The following is an 18,407-nucleotide window of genomic DNA, read 5'->3' as shown; positions in this document are numbered from 1 at the left end:
CCCCCCCCCCCCCCCCCCCCCCCACTGCACAGTGTTTTTGACTTCATACCTTTGGGCCCAAACAGCACAGCGTAGCACGGTTTGTGGCAGTATGGCTGTCCATCATGCTGCAAAAGATGGGAAACAAAATCCCTTTTAATTCCTTCTCCCGGGTGTGTGATTAAAAAAAAAAAAGGAAATATGAAATATAAAATGCAGGGAAGCGTCCAGCGTGACGAGTGTGTCTCTCACCTCAGCGTGGCTGCCGGCAGCCAGAGTCTTACTGCACCTCTCACAGCGCAGACAGGGCCGGTGCCAGTTCTTCCCCAGAGATGACACCTTCTCCGCTGCACACACACACACACACACACACACACACACACACACGTACCACCATGGAGATAGTCACCACGGAAACCAGCTGCCTTAGTCACGTTGACACATTCCACCACTCATACATGCAAACTGTGAGATATGAAGCCACCGCTCTGCTTACCGAAATAAACGGTCTTGTTGCATCTGGGGCAGATGTTGGGTCCTCCGGAGAAAGAGGAGAAGCTTGCAGCTAAAAAAAAACACATTGAAGTGGAATAATATTTAGTTTTTTCAACACAAGCAATCTCTCTTTCTCTCTTTCTTATTATCCTTTCCTGTATTTTACTTCCCTGTTTTCCACTCATCTTCAAATGATCACTTTGACTGGAACATCGACCCAATAACAGATTATTAATCTCGGTGTTATGCATTTTCTTTCTCTGTGAGGTTTCCCTTCTTCTCATCCTGATTTACCTCTGTTATCCCCGGAGATCTGGCCCTCACATCTCCAGTATGTCAATCCCTTTGCAACAGTACAACAGAAGTGGCCTAAACTAAACCTGATCCTCCAGAGAGAACACTCTTCTAGCAGATTTCTCATCCTGACATAATTTGACAGTTTTTTTCTATTTTTACTCCACATATTTCTAACCCTTCACTGGTCCCCGTGCGGGGGCTTTTTTCTCCTCTGGTTTGGCATCTGTTTCCATGGAAACAGCAGCAGGGGCTTCGTTGACAGGAGCCTCGTACACGTAGGAGCCGGCTCCGCCGATGTTCACGCCTTAAACACAGACACATTTTGCATTTACAAACCTGGAAATAACCAGAGATGTTGCAAATGTTCTCTGCAGAAGGGCTGGGCGATATGGAGAAAATCAAACATCATAATATATTTTAATAAATACCTCAATATCAGTATTGGGATGAAACTGTGGGGTTGACATTTGGTTCTTTTACAAAATATTTACACAATGAGATTTGTGATAAATAATCGTCAATAATGTGGATATAATGAGTATAAGTGGGTAAAATAATAAAACTGTTAGAACAGTCAGAAGGCTCAGAAATTACAATCTTTTATTAAAATGTAGCCTTTAAAACCAGGAACAGACAACACACATCATATTACAATATCCAAAATCTAAGACGATATCTAATTAAATAACAGATTTTTATTGACATATTGCCCAGCCCCGGCTGTAGAGAGAAGGAACGGCACCTTTAGGTCCGAAGAGGGCGGCGTAGCAAGGCTTGTGGCAGTAAGGCGTCCCATCATGCTGCAACACAAGAGGGACGGACAGTAAGCATCCAGGTGGAGTTTCTCATGGTGCTGAGGCACAGCAGAAAGTTTAGTTAAATACATTTTTGTTTTTTAGTCTGTTTGGATTCACATGATCCCAAATGATAAAGGAACCAGGACTTGTTCACAGATGTTTACAAGACGTGTCTGCTCTCAGTTATTTTTTCCGTTTACATCAGTTTCTAAAGCACGACAAAAGAGCTAAATATGAGCATCAGTCCATTCTGTGGTGTTTACCTTCATTTCATTTTTTGTTATTATTCTCTTTGAAATCCAGGACCCGGGATAATGACCCTCTGGGCCCCTTTTTGGTAACGTTGTGCAAAGAGAGACTCATTTCTTGTCCAGGAAGACGCCCTCAGCTTGACCGACCATGTAGGACTGCTTTCCAGACAAAGAATATACAACATTGCTGGCTTCATTTGAAGTAATAATGTATGTAATTCAGACATTGGTGTCCTTTATGACATTGCTCTGTCATGGCTTCATTCTCTCTATTTTAGTCGTGTTTATCAGCCTGACCACACAATCAGCTCCTTTGTTAATGAGTCCAGGCTCGTGTTTCACTTGGGTTCGATGTGTTCACAAGTCGTTTTACAACCAATCCTAAACAGAATGTACAGAAGAAAACAACACTGTCACTTTCTGAGTCAGCAGCTTTCAGCGGTGGAGCTCCTCATTTGTCAGCTGAGCTGTGATTCACGCCGCTTCACTTCCTCATTTAACGCTTGTTGAAAGACCGCGAAAAGCAACGGAAGCGATCACAGTCAGAAATAACTGCTCCAGTTTTTCAGCTCACGTACAGTGCTAGTAGTGTAGTTTAACACTGAACTGTAGTAACAGCTCGGGACACAAGGAGCCTGAAGGTACTACAGCTCTGAAGACAGACAGACAGAATCACGGCTGGTTTAAATCCCGCTCGGTGGGAACACATCCTCAAACTCAGATACTTTCACTTCTTCGATCACAGAGAGCAACCTCAACAGGAAGTACTTGTGGTTTCTTTGCGGTCAGACTTGCATCGATTCTTCTGAAGACTTCCCAGGTGGTTAGAAAGTCAACAGAGGGACTATTTCACAACAAGCAAACCCCAAACTTCCTGCCGAGGTGATGTTCTCGTTATTCTTAGGCCAAAGGAAGTGTACTTTCACATCTAGTGTATTTGAAACCGCTACAGTCTATAACAAGTAGTACAACTAATTAGATCAGAGATGGTCAACAGGGGGTCTGGGACCCCTAGGAGGTCCTCAGAGTCACTGCAAATTATTAATATTTGCAATTATTTCAAACGTAAATGTCTTAACATGAATCCAACATATAATAATTAGTTAACATAAATCCCCATTGATGAAAGGCTTACTGGCCTTAGGGTTAGGTAGTCATTAAGATAGTTAATCCTGAGGATTCACTGAGCCACGTGTATGTTTAACATTAAAAGAGGATTTATAAAATCATGCTGACGATTATTATTTTAACAGCTAAGTATTCTATGCACTAAAAAAGGCATAAAGGCTTAAGGTCGCCCTGCACGTTATTGTAGGCTCAGTTTAATATGCAACTTCCTTTAATACAATATCTGTAGAAGGGGGTCCCTGCTCCGTCTCTCTTCAGTTAGGGGGTCCTTGGATTAAAATGTTATGGATTGGATTATCACTGCTCTTAAACTCTCTGTCCTTTATCAATAAAACGTTTATTCTAAAGTTAAATAAAAACCTATACAAACGACGCGTTCAAACAAAACTATTGGTGGAACTAATACATTTAAACTAGGGCTACACGATATGAGGAAAATATCTAATTGCTATGATTTTGACTGATATTGCGAGTGCTACATGACTCACAATACTGAAGGGATGAATCCATAATGTATCTTTATTCTATTTTGTATTGAATAAGTATGGTAACATAATGATTATAGTGTGATTTGTGCGAGAATCAAAGCTTTTTTCTTTAGTCTGTAGATTTGGAGGCGGGGACGTCTCTGCAGCACCGCAATCCAAAATGGTTTGACACTGATTTCGCCTTTAACAAATATTGCACCCCCCCACCATGTGATTTGGATATTGCACTAGTCCATATTGTGATTTTGATAAAACTGCATGGCATGTGGGGCTGGTTGCTCCAGATGAAAAAGGACCACGATGGCAGCTTGTTCAGAATATGATATTTTTTACTCTAACATTTTAGGCAAAAGATATGCAGTTGCTGAATGTGTTTTTATTTTAGATTGAGAAAGGTCCGTTTAAAAGCTCCTCATTTGTATAAAGTTGGGTGGATTCAACTTTATGCAAATGAGGAGTGGGCGACTCACGGACCGTTTCTCCAAGTCAGCGCAACGCTACCAGAATGCACTGCACGGCTGCTCCAACGGAAATGAATGGGAATCGTTGAAATGACGCTGACATTGGACACGGACCAGAACACTCAACCGCTCTAGATTAAATGTACTCTATCTATTCTCCAGGTTGACGACTCCATCTGTTCACTTCCTCTTCCTTCCTCTTACCTCAGCGTGGCCTCCTGGATTCAACGTCTTGTTGCAGCGCTCACATTTCAGACAGAATTTGTGCCAGTCTTTCCCTAAAGATGACACCTTCTCCGCTGCAGAAGAAAAAGACAGAAATGAGGAATTGATCGAGTCATGTTTATTAGTCATATCGTTAAATTAACTCTTTCAAAACGTGTATAGAAATCCAGATAGCGTTAATGAACCTGCAGGTACTCAGCCCTGGGAAACCAGATGGTAATGGGGTAAAGAGGGAATGAATAAATCCTGGGTATAAATGCACCAAAGGAACTAAAAGAAACTGAAGCTCCGGTCATCCAAGCCCCATCCGGGGGGGTCAGAGGTACATAAACAGAAACGGTCCAGAAAACACAATCAAATTAGAGCTGAGCTTCAACAAAAACACCTCATAGAGAACTAGTGGGAAAAAGGGTTTACTGTTATTTTGATAGGATCTAGGTAAATATATAAAAGGGAAATTACATCCATCCATTGAAAGCTGTATAATGGAAGAAAGTGTGAAAGAAGGGCCTCCCACAGTTCACAGCAACACCATGTAGAGCTGGGCAATATGGAGAAAATCAAATTTAACAATATACTTGACCAAATACCTCGATATCAATACAGCAACGATATTGTAGTGTTGACTATTAATGCTTTCACCAAATATTTACACAATGAGATTTTTGATAAATAATCATCAGTAATGTGGATATAATGAATTAGTGGGTAAAAGCAAATAATAGAACAGTTACAACAGTCTGGTTAGTTCAGAAAATGACATCACTTTACCGTAATGCAGCCTTTAAAACCAGGAAAAGACAACTTATGCCATATTACGATTTTACGAAAAACAAAATCTAAGACTATATCTATTCTCATATTATGATATCGATGTAATATTGATGTATTTCCCAGCTCTAACAGCATGTAGAAGCCTTTTGTGCTTTACTTGTGCACAGCGTGCTTTAGCCTCTGAATTAAACGTCCTTTATCTTGCAAAAGTAATTAATCCACATTACATAATTAAAGTAAAATATGATTTCTTTAGAGAGCCTAACATGCAATGCTTTTCAGATTTTATGAGGGAAAGATTCCACAGCTGATTCACAATCTGGATACAAATCATAAGCAAACGTGTATTCGGAATCGTAGCAGAGCCGTTTGTTCCAGACTGTTCCAGACAGTGAAAGTGATAAAAGACACTTGACAGGCTCTTGAGCGTTCATATCAACCTGAAGCACATTCTTTCCCCGGGCTCAGAGGGACAGAAGAGGGACACGGGGGACTTCATTATAGCTTTTTCTGCATGTTCCTCCATACCTCTAACTCAGAGGGGCCTTTTCCTTATGCTTTTGGTCTCCTTGCTTCCTTCACTTGCATCTCTTCTTAGCTCCTCCTAGTGAGGACGTGAGAGAGAGACGCGATGGAGGAGGAGGAGTCAAAGATGCCAAAAAAGAAATCCTTGGTTCCATAGCATCTGTACTGAGCAACAACAGTTCCTGCACAGCTGTATCGGTCATGTGGGGGTGTAGTATGTTTACGTCACTTAATAATAGACTTCCGCGTAGGATACACCTGTGTGTCCTTGCACAAAACTCCTCCACAAGCACTCCTCAAATCTTCGAGGTGTTTTTCAGGGACGAAAAGATCCTTCATGATTGCGTAGGGGGAATGATTTCTGGGTGATGGAAAGAGAGAATGCGAGCGCTGTAAGCCAAATGAAAGTGCTAGGAAACACTTAGGAGCAGCAAAACTCATTCCACATAGGTGGGGAAGGTTTGGACCTTGATGACCTGCTCATAAGCCTTTTTTGAACACTCAATTGAGGAGAATATTAAATAACAGTACAGTTTAACCACAATAGGCAGTGACATCCAAACTCTCTGAAGTTCCTTTCTCCCTGGAGGAGTAGGCTATTTGCTGGAGGCGTTGCCTAAAGCTGAACCTTTAAGGTAAACAAAGATATTGCAGTCGCCTAAACACACAGATTCAGTGGATCTCTCTCCGTGGGAAGCATCAGATGCCAAAGCCTCGTTCTCTCTCTCTCTCTCTCTCTCTCTCTCTCTCTCTCTCTCTCTCTCTCTCTCTCTCTCTCTCTCTCTCTCTCTCTCTCTCTCTCTCTCTCTCTCTCTCTCTCTCTCTCTCTCTCTCTCTCTCTCTCTCTCTCTCTCTCTCTCTCTCTCTGGCCCACTGACCTCCAAAAGGAGACAGTCCTGAGACAAAACATGCCGTTATCATACAGCTGCCTAGATTCCCTGACTCTGTAGAGAGACAAACATCATTATACATGAACAGGTTTGGTTTTTAGTAGTCTCGCATTGGCTGAATGTTCTCGCCCTCAGACCTATGAAGGACCTGATGTTGTCTAAACTTTCCCAGGTCCAGGGATCTTCAACAGGGCGTCCTCAGAGTCAATGCAGGCTTTGTACGCTTTAACATTAAAACATGATTTATAAAACAATGCCAACCATTATTAGGCTATTTTATACGGCTTAATATGAGGTGTTAATGTGGCGTGGCGGTAATGTTCGGGGTGGGAATCACCAGAGGCCTCACAATATCATATTATCACGCTCCTTACCTCATGATTCAATATTATTGCGATTTTAAACATATTGCAATAGTCTGTGATATGTTGCAATGTATTACCTTTTTCCAACTTCAAATTTGTCAAATTATGAACCCAAAAGAAAAACTCCGTCATCTCACTTTAATGGTATTGTTGCAAAATGGGATTGTCAAGCAGACAATCTGACCGACACATATATAATAAAAAAGATCCATACTTGGCGCCTGTGTATCGATACAGTATTGCTACTGAAAGTATCGTGATACTATGTTGTATTGATTCCCCCCCTTAGTAAATGTAGGCCCAGTTTATTGTGCTACTTCATTTTATACTGTGTATGTTAAGGGGTTCTTGGCATGAAAAATCATCGAGGACCCCTGCCTTAGTCTCATCATACCACAACATGGTGTTACCACAAAAAGCCCCAACATGCTGTTTATTAAGATGGACGACATGACAGCTCGTCAACAGTAAAGCCAAAACATCTGGCTGGCCCCCTAGTGGCTGGCTGCAGTACAGGTCAGATTTATGTTCCCATGTTTTTTTGGTTAAGTTTGGCTTTCATTAGTTATTTTGATCAGTAATAAATAAATGTTATATATGTATATATTCAACAAATAAATAAATGATTGCAGATTAAGATAAGACTTTACAAGACCATCCAGCAGAATATAAAGTTATTAAAATAAGCTTCACTGTTACCAACTTAACTCATTAATGCAACATTATAATCCAGTATGGTATATGATTCTATAATGTGCCATTCTGCTCTATAACATCCGTAACTTTAGTGTGAGGCCGCCATTGTTGTGCTTTTAGAGATGACAGGAGGACAGAGGGAGGAGAAGAGAGATAGAGAGGGTCACGGACAGTCCCAGAATATCTCAGCAGACCCACCGAGGCCCTGATGCAACATGGCACTTCCTGTTTGGACTCACCGGCCAGCCTGTCACTGTGCTATGTGACAGTAAGTCACCTTGGCACACAGCGGGCCCATTGCACTGATGCTGGACGACGTGTGTGTGTGTGTGTGTGTGTGTGTGTAACAAGTGTAGCGTAGTTTGTTATCATTTTTGCTCATGCTATTTGTGTTTTACTCCTTTTCGATACAGTGGCTTGCATAAGTTTACCCTCCCAGGCTAAAGTTAATTTAAAAGAGGAATAAAAATATTGATCTTAATGCCGTAATTCAAAAGATTTAGGAAAATCCAACCTTTTAAGGACACCAATTTTCTTTTTAAAAGAATGTGTTGTAAATAAATAAATGTTCTTCCATATAATACAGGGTGCATAAATATACACCCCCCTATGTTAAATTCCCATAGAAGCAGGCACATGTTTATTATTAAAGGCCAGTTATTACATGGATCAGGATACTATGCATCCTGATAAAGTTCCCGTGGCCTTTGGTTCCCTTGGCATTTTTATTTAAAAAAAATAAAAATGTGCCTGCCTTTATGGGAATGTAACATCGGGGTGTGTATCTTATGCCCCCCTCCAATCATTTTATAGATGCTTTATTCTAACCTCTTTAGCTCTGGTCAGTAAGGCCTAGTGTCACTCTGACACTTGGAACAAAAAGTGAAAGTTTCATTTTTTTTTGGTAAAACATTTAGGCGAGAAAAGCATCATTTCAAGTGTGTGTAAGATCAATTTCCAAAAGATGTTTTTTTATTCCTCTTTTTAATCCACTTTATCCTGGGTGTGTAACCTTATTCAGGCCGCTGTAGGTAGATATCTTTTACTGTACATCCAGAGTTCACATATGAACAAAATGTCGTTCCTCGGGCTCATAAACGCTACTTTCACTAAAAACAAAGTTTAAAAATAGATAAATACAAATGCTACAGAGTGTTATCTTTAGGACAAATTGAATGGCAGCATATAAAAACAGTTATTGCACGTTAAGAGAAATAGAAACTGTTATTGAACGTTTATGAATAAATACTGTTTATGCGTGTCATAGTCCACAAGAGGCCCACTGCAGACGCTTATTTTGAGCCTCGTCTCCGCTTCAAACCGCTGTGTTGAGCTGTGATTTATTCGGGACATTTTTCCTTTTCTTTCCAGAGCTGATTTTCTTCTTCTGTGTTTGTTTTTCTTGTTATTTTCCCCCCTTCTATATCAATATGTTGTACAAATGACATGCGGTTGTTTGTTGTTGTATCTATGAAATGCTGAGTATGTGCAAATTTTATTAAAAAAATTATAAGCTGCACACATACAAAAAAAAGACTTGACAGACTGGCAGCTTTGAAGCTCAAAATCCCCAAATGTCTGAGCTTACAATGTGTAACATGACCCTCCACCACAATAAATTCTCCGTGCAGCTACAGAACAACAACTCCCGCTGCCAGAGGAAACATATTTCTCCTAATATGAGGAGGAAAAAGAAGAGCTGCAGGGCGGGGCTTCGCCTGCTGCTCTCCACGGAAATGAAAATGAAAGAACAAAAAGGAAATTGATCCATGTGACGCAGTCAATCAATTATTTACAGTATCATGCGGTGGGGCTTCAAAATGAAGAGCTGACAACTGATATGTGGCCTTTTAACTCTCTTTCATGATCCAGATGATGTCACGCTTTTATTTTCTCGTGTAAAACGGGAGAATGATAGTGAACGGTCTGGGGGAACAGGTCATTTAAAAGAGGAGTTAAATGTAAAGACGGGGCTTCATCGTAAGCTTTCAGATGACACAGTTTAGGTGGATGAGCACCAACAGGACTGTTTATGGCTTCCTGGTTATCTCATCCCAAGATAAACGGACCAATTATAGCTCAGTCTGGGCTGCGTCACCACAGAGCCGTTAGTAGTTGGAGTCTGAGAATCGACATCTGAGGCCCTGACATCTTTGACAAAAACTTGCATTTCACATCTAAACTGGCAAAATAAAAATAAATAGGCCAATTGAGGCCGAGCAGCCCAGACTCATTACAGCAGAAGGGTTATTGGATTAGGCTGTCGGTTGTTGTTTTTTTTTAAATATCCAGGCTCCTACGGTCTGTGGTCCTTTGCTGGGAGTTTATAATTAGGTTTTGTTGCGGTACTATTAGGGTTGAGCATCGTTTAGATTTTAACTCTTCTGAGTTGAAACGGGTCACGTGCCTATTCTCACATATAAGAGCATCGTTTTACTGTGATGCCATGGTGGGTTGCAGTTACAGGACTAGTGGCAATACTGTATTGATACACAGGCGCAAAGTATCAGTCTTTTCTTATATATTATATGTCAGTTTGTCTGCTTGACAATCCCATGTTGCAGCTCCAAGGCGCCACGCCACCCAAAAAAGGTAATATAACTATTTAAATGACCCAGAAGCTGTTTAGTTAATGTTAATTAAGCTAAAAAAAACTGCATAGCTCCCCTTTAATACATCCGTGGGTTTCCTCTAAAGTACGTTGTAAAATGATACCTGTCTGTACTGAGACTAGCGAGTAATCTTGTTCTAACAGCTAGCGGGTGGAGTGGAACTTAGTTCCCTAAAATGTTGTAAAACATGGTTTTAAGGAAAAAATAGTGGGGAGTCATTTTGCTATGTGTCAGCTGTGATAGTACTATTACAGGAATGTTTGATGAATATCATGATAGTGGTTCACTGTAATTTATCTCACCTTATCTACATAATGATAACTTTAATGAGTATTTTTGCAAAGTTAGATCTGAAATACTTGAAAACATTAGAAATCAATTGGACTCAATGGTATGTCTTTCACTAGGTGATTTTGAATAATTGAACCTTGTGTTTATGAAATGTTAATGTTAAATATATTACCATTATATAAATTACAATCATGTTAATTAATGACCGTATTACAAAGCCAACAATTGTGCACATATATCCTTAGAAATGTGATGTACAGTACAAATAAAATTTCATGAATTGAGGATACTTATTGTCCAATAGCCTATATCTGGATTCTTCTTTAAAACAATTTTAATTAAATTCGACTGTATTTATAAAATAATTTAATTATAAAATGACTTACAAAATGGAAACCCTTGTTTTGTCATAGTCAACACGTCAACTCAGATATAGAGCTCTGCATGGCTTAAATATGCATCTATATATATCTATATATTGTTTTCTAGCTGGAAACAATACGAGGATGCTAGGTAGCCTCCCGGTAGCTAACCCCCCCCCCCCCCCCCCCCCCCCCCCCCCCCCCCCCCCCCCCCCCCCCCCCCCCCCCAGCAGCCAAACCCCCGCCCGGCATCATCACCTCGACGTCGGGCGGTTAAAACAACACTTACCGAAATACACCGTCTTGTCGCATTTTGGACATTTTGACGCCATGTTCCGTGTGGACGAAGACACGGAGAGGTTTCCAGTCGGTGTCCCGGTGCTGTGTCGGTCCGTCCGGCTGTGTGAACGAGGCTCCGGCGGCTGCAGACGCTCCTCAGAGGGTGGTGGTGATGGGAGAGACCGAGAGGCTCAGTCACAGCCTCCCTCTGGCTCTCCCGCCTCATTTGCATAGCCCCGCCCCCACGATGACATCACTTCATCCTCACTTCATCCTCACACACACACACACACACACACACACACACACACACACACACACACACACACCTGATGTGGGATTTTTCTGGAGAACTGAATGAAACACTGGTACATTTATTTTGGTTTTACCAATATACCAAGAAACTATGGAGCAGATTATCACAGGGGCCAGAGTATTACACAATACATTTTATTATTATTTTAACCAAATTTTAATTAGATAAATTGAAGTTTTTGAAAGAGAAGCCAAGTCTTTTGGAGCTGGCTGTCAATATTAAACACATTGTTTCCATTTCTACCTGTACAAACAAAAAAGCTGTTAGATCATGTGAACTTTGTAAACTTTACCAAAATACTGTATATGGTGTTTTGCTTTTTTTTTTTTACAGTAACAGAAAACAAATATATTTCTGAGAATTTCTCCAACACGGGTGTGTGGTGTACGGTAGATATTAAGGTAAAACCTACAAGAAACAGTTGGAGCTGTTCAGGATTTTGCAAAGTTTGTCGTGATTTAACTTAGACTCATGGTGACGTCTGTATTGTGCTGTAAAGAGAAGTACTTCCATTGTTACGGGTAACCAGAATACAAAGTCCCATGATCCTGCAGGGCCCAGATGGTAAAGACACGTGGTTCTGCCTGTATAGAGCGACCTTATTGGTCAACAAAGTTTGGGTTTCCACAGCATGGTTACTACGCCCCGATAACGTGTGTGGGGGGGCAGCGGCTTATACACTGTCCCAAACTAGCACCCTAAACTCTGCCATTTCCTCTGCTTTTATATGTTTAACTGTTAACGGCTCTTTGATGTTTCATTTCATACACTCCAATGTAACTTTTATTTTCGTAATTTACGTTGACTGGTTTTAACTGCACTTTAATGTTTAATTTCTCGTACTGCACTGTAACTTTTATTATTTTAATAGTGTTTATGCGATGCACTTTGAATTGCCCCGTTGCTTAAATGTGCTCTTTGGGGCCTCAGTAAATTGTAATTTCCCCACTGGGGATTAATAAATAGATTAAAATTAAAAATTTAATTAAAACTGCCTTTCATTCACTGGAAAAATCCGACCCAGGGAATATATATAGTGTTCTTTTCACTGTTAGTGTTGTTTGCCGTTACAGGTCCTCTATGATCAGTGATAGGTCGATATTTATGAATGTAAGAGTTAAAATGAACATTCAGAGGGAGCTTTTAGGGCGGAGTCAGCGTGAAGTGGACCCTAGGGTACAGGAATAGATCAGAATGTGTAAGCTGGTAGAAGTGTCTCTCATATAAGCAGTCGGGTCAAAGGTAACTGTCTCACAGAAATAGATCAACTGACCGCTGCAGGACAAGCAGACTATAAGGAACGCAGGTGTTCGGATGGTCATCAGTCACTCTGGTGTAGACACCTGTGTGTGTGTGTGTGTGTGCAGAGTCGCTCGCTGTGTCATGAAAGTTTGTTCACTGCTTGAATCAAGCTGCAAATGATCCGAAATCCTTGGACATCCTCATCGTCTCCTGATCTCAACCCTTTATCAATCCTCAGATTAAACATTACACAGTCTCAGAAACATTGACAAGTTGCAGTAGTCCCGTTAAGGAGGGACACCCTGACGTCATTAATCACCAGGTGTAGGGACTTCCTGTCCAGAAGGCAGACATCAGTGAAGATGTCTCTGCACGTTTACATCTGGGACCTGAGTTTGAATGTGTGATCCCGGCGGTGGTCCGTTGATGCCGGTTCTTTTATTTTGGAAATGTGATGAATGCTAAATCCCAGCAATGATTTCTTGGCGTGCATTCATCAGTGTCACCCTGCAGATGTGTTTGTGTTGTCTGTGTGGTTGCTGGGTTACCCTGCGGGACGGACAGCACGGCTCTTCACCGGGAATGTTAAGTGAAGCTCTGCAGCTCGGCAGGGCTGCTCGGTGCATTCCTCACACCGAGATACTGAACAACTGACATACCTGCCTTTAGTCCGGCAGTCAGACTCTCTGATACAGATCGACATAACGTAGCACTGCTAGCTGATTCTGCAACATCAACCATCACCTAACATCTTGCACTATGCATGTTTATTAATTTATTACTCTGTGGCATCTACTATTGTGCAATATGTAATTTCTATTCATCCGCACTTTACTCATCTATATATCTTCGCATATTTCTTTTTATCTGTCTGTTTATGATGAAGTTGATTATAATGTACATATTAATACTATTATTATTATAACCGTTGTTTTTTTTCTATTTCTATTAATACTTTTGTATACTTTTCTTATGGCTATTTAAGCTATTTTTTTCATTTGAGCTGCTGTAACACAGGACTTACCCCGGTAATAAAGTCTATTTTAATGATCTCATCTTATAAGGTGGCCTTTTGTGTGGAATAAAAATACAACTAAAGTTTGAAGGCAAATGCCGGACTGTGTTTTTTCCTACATTTGTCACTTTTTATTTTTTCATTTGTCACTTTTTTTGAGACATTTTGTCACTTTGTTTGGCATTTTTTTCACATTTGTCACTTTTTTGTTACATTTGTTCACGTTTTAGTCACTTTTATTAACTTTAAAAAATAGTTTTTACTTTTGTCACACACTAGTTTTTTCATTGAGTATTTTGTTCTCCAAATACTGAAAACAATTGACAAAAAACACCCAAAGTCAATGAAAGTAGTGAACTGATTATTTATTTACCTTGTGAGGAGCGTTGTAGGGAACCATCCACGTTACTTTTTTGGACAATTTGTTTGAAAGAAACCCAAATTTCTGATACAGAAACTTTTCCAAAAGCGGTCAATTTAGACCCAAAGACAAGAGGGTTAAATAGTGTTGTGCTGATGATCAGGACCAAGCGTGCAGATCGCTGATGAGGAACAGGTGGGAGCACGTTCAGGTGATTCTGGATTTCCCGCCTTGCACTCGCTACCCGGCAACCGGAACGGGCTACGTTCAGGAACGTAACACAAAACACAAAAAACAAACCTGACAGACAGGGAAACATGCTCCAGGTGATGGGTTCGTGATGAAAAAACATCAAACAGAAGTTGTTTTGAGAAGGCCTTCTCCGTAATGTAGCTTTTTGAACAAATGGCTCGTGAGAACAGGCTGGAAGGGAAAGAGGAACAGTGGACTTGTGCCATAAGACTTTCCTCTCTATAAGTCTGACATGTTGCATTTTCAAATGAGATTAAAACACATAAACAGATTCAGCAAAGATGGAAACAGTGGCAATTCCTTTTCCATACAGTGGTCTTGGTCTTGAGCCATCTGGGGCCTACGAATGCACTAATCTTAAAATAAACACTTCCAGATTGTGTCTCTGTGCAATCTTGGCACAGACGTCAACAGTGAGTGAATGTCAGGGTGTGTGTGTGTGTGTGTGTGTGTGTGTGTGTGTGTGTGTGTGTGGGGGGGGGGGGGGTTAGGGTCTAATGCTAAACTGCCTCTGTCTCGTATCCAAAGCATTTCTGTTTTTGTTTCCTTCACATTTGTCTATCTGCTTTTTGTTTTGCTGCCGAGGACAACAGCAGGGTTACAGCGAGCTCACGGACATCTTGACACATCAGAGAAAGGAAGAATAAGGAAGTGACACGTCGCTGATTAAAGGAAGTTGACACGTTTGTTCTTAAGAAGCAACTAGTTTAAAGACTTTCAAAAAGAAGTAGCAGAGAGAGACAGAGAGACACGATGGCTCAATTCAGATGAATTAAACCATCTTTGTTTCTGATTCTGGAGCTTCAGTTTACAGGTAAGGATGTATAACATGAATATGAATGACGGAAACACTAAGAAAGCTAATTATTAACATAATTAATATGATCTCATTACCTAAACTTTGTTTGACCAAGACAGACGAGTGCTTGTCCGTTTGTGTTACCGTGAATGTTACAGCATTTGTGAACAAAATATTAACCATTAACACTACTCGCTACTGTCTCTTAATTCCACGTCATCTTAAAACGCTGCAGAGCCCCTACCCAGGTCTCCATATTTTATGAGTTGGGAGTAAGAACGGGTTGGTTGTCCATGACGACCTACTGTGGCCGGCCTGATATGAATGGAAATACATCTCCGACAGTATATTTGGACTCCAGACTGCAGATCTGTCAGTGTGCACACAGCAAAGCATGAGAAACCTCCTGAACCACAGCTGGAGGGATGGCATCAAACAGAAATGTGACAACCAACATGTAACAGAGGTTTTTATTTCAGAACAACGTGAACGGACCAGACACTGCGTTTGTGCAAATTGTGGAGTTTTGATGCTCTGCCTCCAGTTATTTGGATGGATAGTTCATTTATTTTGAAGGGGGGTTTGTATGAGGTAATGAGGTGGCTAGAATGTCTTCAGCTGCTCACCCCGTACACAGCAGTGGTCTCTGCAGTGTGTCCCACTCTGTCTCTCTGTCCCTCCAGACACAATCACACTTCCTCTAACCGTTCACTGCCATTTTCTTCCTGTCCACCAGATGTCCTCTGACGTTGTCTCCGGTCCCAGTTGCCTCTCTCAGTTCACTCAGGACTCTCAGCAGTGTTATAACCGTTTGTTGACACTAGTCTCAGTGAGCCCAAACCTTCCAGGGGTTAAAGTAGTTTTCAACACAATTGACAAATGACTTGTGTCCTCATAAAGTGTGGACTGTCTGTGTATTTCTGATGTTTATCTGGTCCTCATTAGATGGGAAAACCTGCAGAGCAACAGAGAAACAAACTGCAAAGCTACAAAGAGGAGCCAACATGTGTCAGAGAGTAAAACAAGCTGCATGACTGCAAACACTTATCTTAACAACAATCTTCATGTAGTCAACTTCTTCTTTTCAGGTGTGAAAGACGTCAGTGTCCCATATCCTCCCTGGGACTGTCCACAGTGAGACCACCTGACTCAACATGACGTTAATACAGTTAGTTTGTTGCAGCGTTAGATTGGATCAATGAACACAGAAACATTTAACTTTCCTCTGAGAGAAAACTATGTTTTGCAAATGCAAACATGAAAGTTATGAAAGACTTTCTGACTGTTTGGCGTCTATAAGAGATTCAAACAGCCTCCCCCTAACCCTAAAAGTCATTATGAAGAAGTGACATCATCCTAATGACAGGAAGTAGATGCAGCGTCTCTCGACTAAAGAACTATTTTAGAAACAGTTGTGAGCATCAGAACGAGAGAGAGAAGAAGCAGAGACACAGAGAAGCACGATGGAAGAGTTCAAATGGATCAAAATGTCTTTATTTCTGATACCGCTGCTTCACTCTACAGGTAAGAAGACTTATATCATATATATATATATATATATATATATATATATATATGATATATATATATATGGAAGGGACATTAAAAATCAACCGTGTCATAGGGGCCCAAGCCTGCGGGTGCGTGGACCACAGTAACAAGTAGCCTATTGTTTTTTAAAACCTTTTTTGGCCTAACACTAACTAACTATGAGACATTTAAAAACCTTATATCAACGTGTTTCCTGGATCCAACTGGATCTAACTATGAAAACACCAACCTTTCCATATCTTGGCCAAAATAAATGCTGTCAAAACCAAACTGTAGAATATTTCTTGGCATGAGGCTCTGAGACTCTAAAACTAATTTCATCACATCTGGCCACTGGGTGGCGCTACAAAAAGGTTTATATCTCGTGAACCGCTCATCCCAGTTTTACAAAAGTTTAGGGGGACCATCTAGGCCCGCCCCTTACAGTGGGGTACTGGTTGGTTCAAGTGGGCGTGGCCTATGGGCCCAAGTCAGGAATACCACTGACACAGTGAATTACTTGATATTGACAGAGTAGATGTACACTGGGTAGCTGACCACTGACCACATTTGGACCACTAGGTGGCTCTACAATGACGTTAAACATTAAACGTGTTTTTGCCTATAACTCCCTCAATTTACATCCACGTGTTCACTGAATCAAGCCGAGTCACTTGATATAGGCCACACCCAATCCTGCTTAGTGTCTTTTTCACAATATTGTGTTAAGCACGAATCCAACTTTTTCAAACTCGTCCTAGGCCATGCGACAAATCTGCACAAAACCAGGTTTATAGCGTCTCCAGATGGCCCTGACAAAAAGTTATATACAGAACTTTGCTACGTTAACGTGTGCGCATTCGAAGACGAAACAAATTGTCAGCAGTAAGATAACAAACACATATCACATCATATCTCGGCTAAATTATATGTCATCAGCAAATGACTTGAGAACAGTGTTTTCCATCTCTCCATGATGCTTTGTACCAAATTTGGCGATAATTGGCCTTTAGGGGGCGCTATGACCAACATTTATATGTTTTGTCATTAAACCCAATGCATTTAAATGGGAAATTTGCAATTGCAATGTCTGTGCCACAGTAAATGCCATCAACACCAAACCAAATTTGGTAAAGATGTGCCCTTAGGGGGCGCCATAATCAACGTAGACCATTTTGGGCCATTTTATCCATTCTGTGGTTGAGTGCGACGTACATGACGCCAAACGGCACTTCTGATTCATAACTTTGTAACTTAATAATATAACTAGTAGAAACATGCTGACTTTTGGAACTTAAACAAACAGTGGCCCCGTTCTTCTGATGTTGTTGTTGTCTTGCTATCCCTTACAGAAGGTCTTATTTTTGCTCTTGATGACTCTAAATATATAGAACTGTTTTAGCCAACATAAATGCTCATGTAGCATTGCTGTTTGTGTGACATCTATACATATCTGTGAGATTCATGTTCCGTTTTATTTTTTTATTTATTTATTTGTCTTTATGGTCCCACAACCTTTTTACCATTCAAATGGCGTCAGTGCAGCAAATGTTCTAATAACCCAGTTTGTCCTGAAAATAAATGATGTTCATAGAGTGACCCTGGACAGCAGGGTTGATGTTTTACACGTTTTTATAGGAAATGAACCCAGACAGACCAGAGGTTGTCTAAAATCCTTTAGGGATCTGGGATATTTTCAACAGCAATGTACCGACGACCTCGCGGCTCACGCCTCTCGATATTTCCTGACGTTTGCCTCCCCGCGTTACGCTTCGAGTTACGCTTCCACGAGCTCCCCGGTTAGCCGATGGCGACTGGCGTCGGGACGACTTGCACGGGGAGGCCTGGACCCCGTCGTAACTGCTTGAAGTTCTAGTTGAATTTACTTTGTTAGTGAAATGTTTTGTTAAGACAAATCTGTGTGTTCTTAACATGGTGAGTTTAGTGAAAACAAGGATAAAGAAATAATCTTCACAC

The 18,407-nt window shown here is 40.9% G+C and overlaps 1 protein-coding gene across 1 annotated transcript in view; it reads right to left on the bottom strand.

Moving 5' to 3' along the window:
• LOC117961033 (cysteine-rich protein 2-like) overlaps positions 1-11,104 on the bottom strand; it is a 13,111-nt gene extending 2,007 nt beyond the window's left edge. Inside the window, exons 1-8 of the mRNA XM_034899403.1 lie at positions 11,011-11,104; positions 10,926-10,977; positions 4,101-4,195; positions 1,514-1,571; positions 947-1,075; positions 476-544; positions 232-326; positions 50-107 (exon numbers count right to left, since the gene is read on the bottom strand). Coding sequence (XP_034755294.1) covers positions 50-107; positions 232-326; positions 476-544; positions 947-1,075; positions 1,514-1,571; positions 4,101-4,195; positions 10,926-10,968 — 547 coding nt within the window. The 5' untranslated portion in view covers positions 10,969-10,977; positions 11,011-11,104. The remainder of the gene's footprint in view (positions 1-49; positions 108-231; positions 327-475; positions 545-946; positions 1,076-1,513; positions 1,572-4,100; positions 4,196-10,925; positions 10,978-11,010) is intronic.
• Between the last annotated feature and the right edge of the window lie 7,303 nt (positions 11,105-18,407).

Source organism: Etheostoma cragini, chromosome 18 (genome assembly GCF_013103735.1).
Source record: "Etheostoma cragini isolate CJK2018 chromosome 18, CSU_Ecrag_1.0, whole genome shotgun sequence".
Lineage (NCBI taxonomy): Eukaryota > Metazoa > Chordata > Actinopteri > Perciformes > Percidae > Etheostoma > Etheostoma cragini.
This window is presented reverse-complemented; position numbering and strand designations above follow the sequence as displayed.